General features: G+C 39.5%; 1 protein-coding gene across 3 annotated transcripts in view; it reads left to right on the plus strand.

Moving 5' to 3' along the window:
• Positions 1-2,836, plus strand: part of LOC122081459 (cyclin-T1-5-like) — a 26,964-nt gene extending 24,128 nt beyond the window's left edge. For all 3 annotated transcript variants that reach the window (XM_042648603.1, XM_042648602.1, XM_042648604.1), the window contains exons 5-7: positions 72-247; positions 357-508; positions 997-2,836. In XM_042648603.1, the coding sequence (XP_042504537.1) occupies positions 72-247; positions 357-508; positions 997-2,138 (1,470 nt within the window). In that variant the 3' untranslated portion in view covers positions 2,139-2,836. The remainder of the gene's footprint in view (positions 1-71; positions 248-356; positions 509-996) is intronic.
• The last annotated feature ends 2,921 nt before the right edge of the window (positions 2,837-5,757 follow it).

Here is a 5,757-nt window from a genome sequence, read left to right on the forward strand (position 1 = left end):
TTTTTTTTTTTTGTCTGGTTACAATTATCAAGCCTTTTAGTTGATTGTCCTGTTCTGCATCTGATATGCAGGAAGTATATGAACAACAGAAAGAGCTGGTTTTACTTGGAGAGAGGGTTGTACTTGCAACGCTTGGTTTTGACCTCAATGTGCAGCACCCATATAAGCCTCTTGTCGAAGCAATAAAAAAGTTCAAGGTTGCACAGAATGCGCTTGCCCAAGTAGCATGGAATTTTGTTAATGATGGGTATAAAAGACCTCAGCGTTTTCTGTTATTTTTCTTCTTCATTGTTTTAATTCTATGGTTTCTCTTTCCTTATTTCTGTGCATCACAAACTGTGAATTGGCGTGCACAGACTGCGGACATCGCTCTGCCTGCAATTTAAGCCTCACCACATCGCGGCAGGAGCCATCTTCCTTGCTGCCAAGTTCCTGAAAGTGAAGCTCCCATCTGATGGCGAGAAGGTCTGGTGGCAAGAATTTGACGTCACCCCACGCCAATTGGAGGGTTAGTGTCATTCTTGGGGCTGAATAGAAAGGTCCCCTTCGCAGTAAAATTATAAACCATACCAAAGTTCAGTTATGACCTTTTTTCTGATGGTGCATATGCTTCAAATGGTGGACAGGCTACCCTTTAAAATGTACAGCCATAGATTTATTTTTGGCCAAAGTTGACCAAGTTTGATGATCATGTCCTTTCTATACTAGTCTTGTTGATGATCAGTGAAGGAAGTCAACAATCCTGAGAATGTGTTGATTGAATGATAATCAGGATCATATCAAATCTTGGTTTGAAACTACTTGTAAAACAACCCTCCCAACCCAAAAAAAAATAATCCTAGAACTTGGATGGAAGATTAGGAATGAGGGGCCTCACTGACATTTACGTATGCAGTACATATTGCTATATCATCGGTGGATTTTGTTGTTTGACTGTAAATGAATATTATGAGATTTTTTTTTTAACACAAATCAGTGTTCATCTGTTTATTGCAGAGGTTAGCAATCAAATGTTGGAACTATATGAACAGAACCGCGTGCCATTTTCCCAGGGGAGTGAAGTTGAAGGAAGTGCTGGAATTGGGTCTACTCATCGGGCCACAACAAAAACTCCAATTCCTAATGATGAACCAGCATTTGTCAATGGTAGTGCTCAGGCTGGAGGTGTATCTACAACAAGGCCTGGAGCTTCGGTGCCATCGTCATCTAGGACAGGGTCCGATCAGTCACATGCTGATGATCAAGGACCTCAAAGAAGTACCCAAAATCGAAGTGTTGAGTATGGTAATTCAGATGCAAAAAGTGTCATTTTGGATCATGAGGAAGATGGGGAAATTAAAGCTCATTGGCATACTGAACTGGAGCCCTTGCCCTACAACAAGGAGCATGGGGGAGATTCAAACAGGGCTAAGTTTGAGTCAGAGAGACGCATGGAAGAAGATCAAGAAAGAAATGGTAGGAGAAGTGAAACAACAGAAGCAGGGAAATGGAAGAATGAGGGTGCTGCTCCATACAAGTCCAGCAGCTCAGGTGGTCGGAATTTGGATCACAGAGAAGCCTCTGTGGGTCAGTCTCCACACGATGCTATTAAAAAGATCGATAAGGACAAGGTAAAGGCAGCACTGGAGAAAAGGAGGAAGTCTCGTGGGGATGTGGCGCGAAAAATGGAGTTAATGGATGAAGATGATCTTATTGAGCGGGAGCTGGAAGATGGTGTTGAATTGGCTGCTGAGGATGAGAAGATCAGGCGGGAGAGGAGGCAGAGCTGGTCTAAGCTTCCAAACAGGTCAGAGCCTGAGAATCAGAACTATGGGAAGGATCACCATGATATTGGACATGGGAATCATTCTGGAATGGAAGAGCAGCCATCTCAGGGGCCAGATGTGGAGAATGTAGAAGAAGGGGAAGTCTCTTTGTACGATGACGTGGACCGGGGATATCAGTCTCCCAAGTTGAATGGTCGCAAGAGAAGGGCTGGGAGTCCACCAGACAAACGATTGGAGGGAAAACGGCGGTACGATCGGTCAATGGGGTATCACAATAGTCGTCATGATAATATGGAAGATGGAAACAGGATGGGCCGTAATGGTTATGTAGAGAGGGATCACAATAGGCATTCACAAGAAAATCATATGTGAGGCATGGCTACTGTAAGATAGTGTGCTACAATTGGGTTGCGAATTCGCAGTCAATGTTTGCATATGAAGCGGGAATTGGGGCTGCCGTAGATTTTATGAAATCAAGATAATAGAGGGACTGGATGCTTCATGTTCCAATCCTATATGGCCAGTGAAGGAAATAAGTTTCATTCTAACTGTATTTGGGAAATACTGCATGGACAGTGGGGAATTTAATTTTAAGTGGTGTGTCTCCCCTGTTCCATTACTTATCTGCACTTTCTCAAGTTTTCTGGTCGGTGAGATTATATCTTTGGTCAACAGCATTTTTCCTTTGTCCGTGAGATCATTATAGTAGGCATATTTCTCATTTCTGAGTGAGCTAACTTCTGCAGTGGGGGATATTATGGATGTATCTGGGAACAGAACTTGATCATTGGTGGTGCTAGTTGTCAGCCTATGTATGGTTGTTGGTGCCCTGTACTTAGCTAGGACCCAGTGGTGGTTCATCCTGTTCTTGTTCAAGGTGATATTGTTTAATAGTACTCCCTTGAAATGAGGAAGGCCAACTTATATCTTCTATTTAAGCTATGATTCCTATGCATTCCCATTCTCAGATGTAGAATGCATTATTACCAAGAACGAAAACGCCGTTTGGCTATATGTTTGATTGACATGCATTCTTGACGTTGAAATGTTCACTTTTTCCTTTTTCTTTCTTTCTTCTCTTTTATTATTTTATTATTTTTATTTATATATTTATTTTTTTAATGCAAAATATTATATGCATCCAAAAATAATGGTGGGATGGTACTCCATGGTCATGAATTAGTGCTGTGATTCAAAATAAGTTGTTGCAAGACTGTAGAATCACTCCAGATAACCAACACGCTCCATCCGTCTTCACTCGCTTCTCTCGCCGACTTCCGACCTTGGAGGAGGGCCATTGCATCTGCTTTGGAACTTTTTTCTGTCTTAGTTCTTAGTCCTAAAGGACCTGCAGCCCAAACCCTTTCGATAAGTTCACAGGAATAAACACTTGCCGAAATATTTTTACATTGAGATTGGCAGAAGGCACAACTCAAGGTCTCCTTCCACTTTCTCTCAATGTCTTTGGTAGGGATTCTTCCAAGAACAAGTCTCCAAAAAAAAAAAACATCTCAATTCTCTAAGAAAAAACACCTTAAATTTTGGTTGTAATTTGAGTTTTAAAAAAAGAATCATCACCAGTGAGAGCAGAGAGGTGCATGCACATCAGTTTAAGCATCCATTGGAGTTAGTAGTAGGCACATGAAAATTTTGCGGCTAATTTGGTGGTTACAATCTTTATTTATTTATTTATTTTTGAAACAGAGCACCACCAACTGTCAGTATTTTAAGAACTAGGAGTTGCCAGAGTTTTATTAATCAAATGTAAAGGAAGCAGAGTGGATGGGAGACTAGCACTCCAAACATTACACTAAGAAAAGTTATTGACCCATAGGTAGGAGGAGGGAAAACTGGTTTGATTGGAAAGATTATTTAATGTGGATTTAGGTAGAGAGGGTATCCATGGGTCACTCCAGAATCTTTCATTGGTATCATCCCCTATTTTATGCACAACCATCATTTTAAGGGTAAGTAAATTACTCACAATGCTGTTTCAAGTAATGGAGCCTCTTATATTCAAGGTTGCAGGGTGAAAAACAGACCTGCTATAAGAACTTGCACCCATGGTGATTGATCATTGGTTAAAAGGCGCCATCCCAGTTTGAGTAAAAGAGCCTTATTTTAGGAAGCAGAGCCCTTAATCTTAATCCACCAGAAGATTCTTGGGAGCAGATTTTGTGTCACCCAATGAGAAGACTTTTTTTGTTTCCTCTGTATCCCCATTCTAGAATCTCAACAAAATTGAGTCTAATTTCCTGCAAATTACCTTGGGAAAGACAAACCAAGACATAAGATAAGAAGGGATAGAAGCTAATGCTGATTGAATCAGAACAGTTCTACTTACAAAAGATAAAAGATTAGATTTGCAAGTAGTAAGTTTTTGTGAACCCTCTTAACAATATGATTTAAAGTAGTTTTCAACAAGGGATGGAATAAACTCGTTCCAAGATAGGTAGAGTCCAAACTCATTTCATTAAGACCAATGGTCGAGCATAGGGCACGACGGTCTACCAATGAGAGATTGGAACTAAAGGTAGGACCACTTTTTTGCTTATTGATGGTCAAACCAGATAAATCCGAAAAGAGATCCATGACACATCTAATAGTGGCGACATCATGAGGATTAGCTCAACCGAAGATGAACTTTTAGTCGGCAAAGAAAATTTCGAAAATTTCAGGAGTTATGTCTGGCCACTTTCACCCCCATAAAACAAGTCAAGGTCACTATAAGCCAGTAAAAGACGTGATAGGGCTTCCATGACAATAATAAATCGAATAGGGCTGAGGACCGCAACACACGGATGCCCATCTCGAGGTGGTGTAAGCTGTCAAATATGCGCTGCCACGTCTATTGCACCATAAAGGAGCTCCACTCAAAAGGGAGGTGTTGTAAAGGAGACCTTGGGGGAGGGCATACATCTTCACTGTCTCAAGCTTCCAACCATTATAACCGGATCTTGTCCGATAGAGAGAACACATCTGCTAGGTACATGGCCCTCCTTATCTGGAACGTATCATTTCTTGGATCAATTCTTCGATCTTGATCCAAGAATTGAGATTATGAACCTTGCTCGGTGCATACTCCAGATACAGATGATTCAGATCAAATCTAAAAATAGATACTTATTTCCTTTGAGAATATGGGATTTCACGCATTAAATAATTTGAATACAATAAATAAATAAAAATTTGAAGAATTGTTCGATGTTAGGTTGATTTTATTGTAGGTGAATCTCACCGATGAGTAGCTCATTTTTATGGTTAACGTGTATTCTCATCTCACTTACACTGAGTTTATTTACATCATACTTCTATGATTTGAGGTTTTCATTTTGGGTATCATTTTGCCAAGATTTAAAATCAAGATTTGATAAGATATTGAGGAAACCTTGTATTTTTTTGTAGAACGTTTCAGAGATGTTTGAGTGGCCACAAGGCCTAGTTAGCCTTTAGAACTTGTCATCTAACTTATTTTAGGCATTCTAAACACAATGGAAACATTAGATTAAAAAAAAAAAATCAAACCCAATATGGTAGTTTGACTTCAGACCCTAGGTTAATGGTCTATAACTTAGTTGAGCTCCATCTTAAGCTATTCCACACAATATCTATATTACTAGAACACATTGGGGTGTCAAAACCTAGTCTGAACCGATAAAACTGACCAAAACCTATCAAAAAATCTGGACCAAACCAAACCGATCCTTATTGGATTGGTTTTGGATTGATGATATGATGGGACTGGCTGAAAATTGGACCAAATCGTACCGACCAATAACTAAGCTGAAATCGAACCGAACAAAACCAATAAAACAAAGTGATTAAGAGGTTATAAATAAGTGAATTGATTATCTATTTTTTACAATATTAATGAGAATATTATTGGTTGTAAAGGGAATTGTGACAAATCAACGAACATGAGATCATGAATAGGGAAATTGATTTATAAATAGTAATAATGTTTCCATTGATTTCCTTGTTCACTAAAAAA

The sequence above is a fragment of the Macadamia integrifolia genome, chromosome 6 (genome assembly GCF_013358625.1).
Source record: "Macadamia integrifolia cultivar HAES 741 chromosome 6, SCU_Mint_v3, whole genome shotgun sequence".
Taxonomy (NCBI): Eukaryota; Viridiplantae; Streptophyta; class Magnoliopsida; order Proteales; family Proteaceae; genus Macadamia; species Macadamia integrifolia.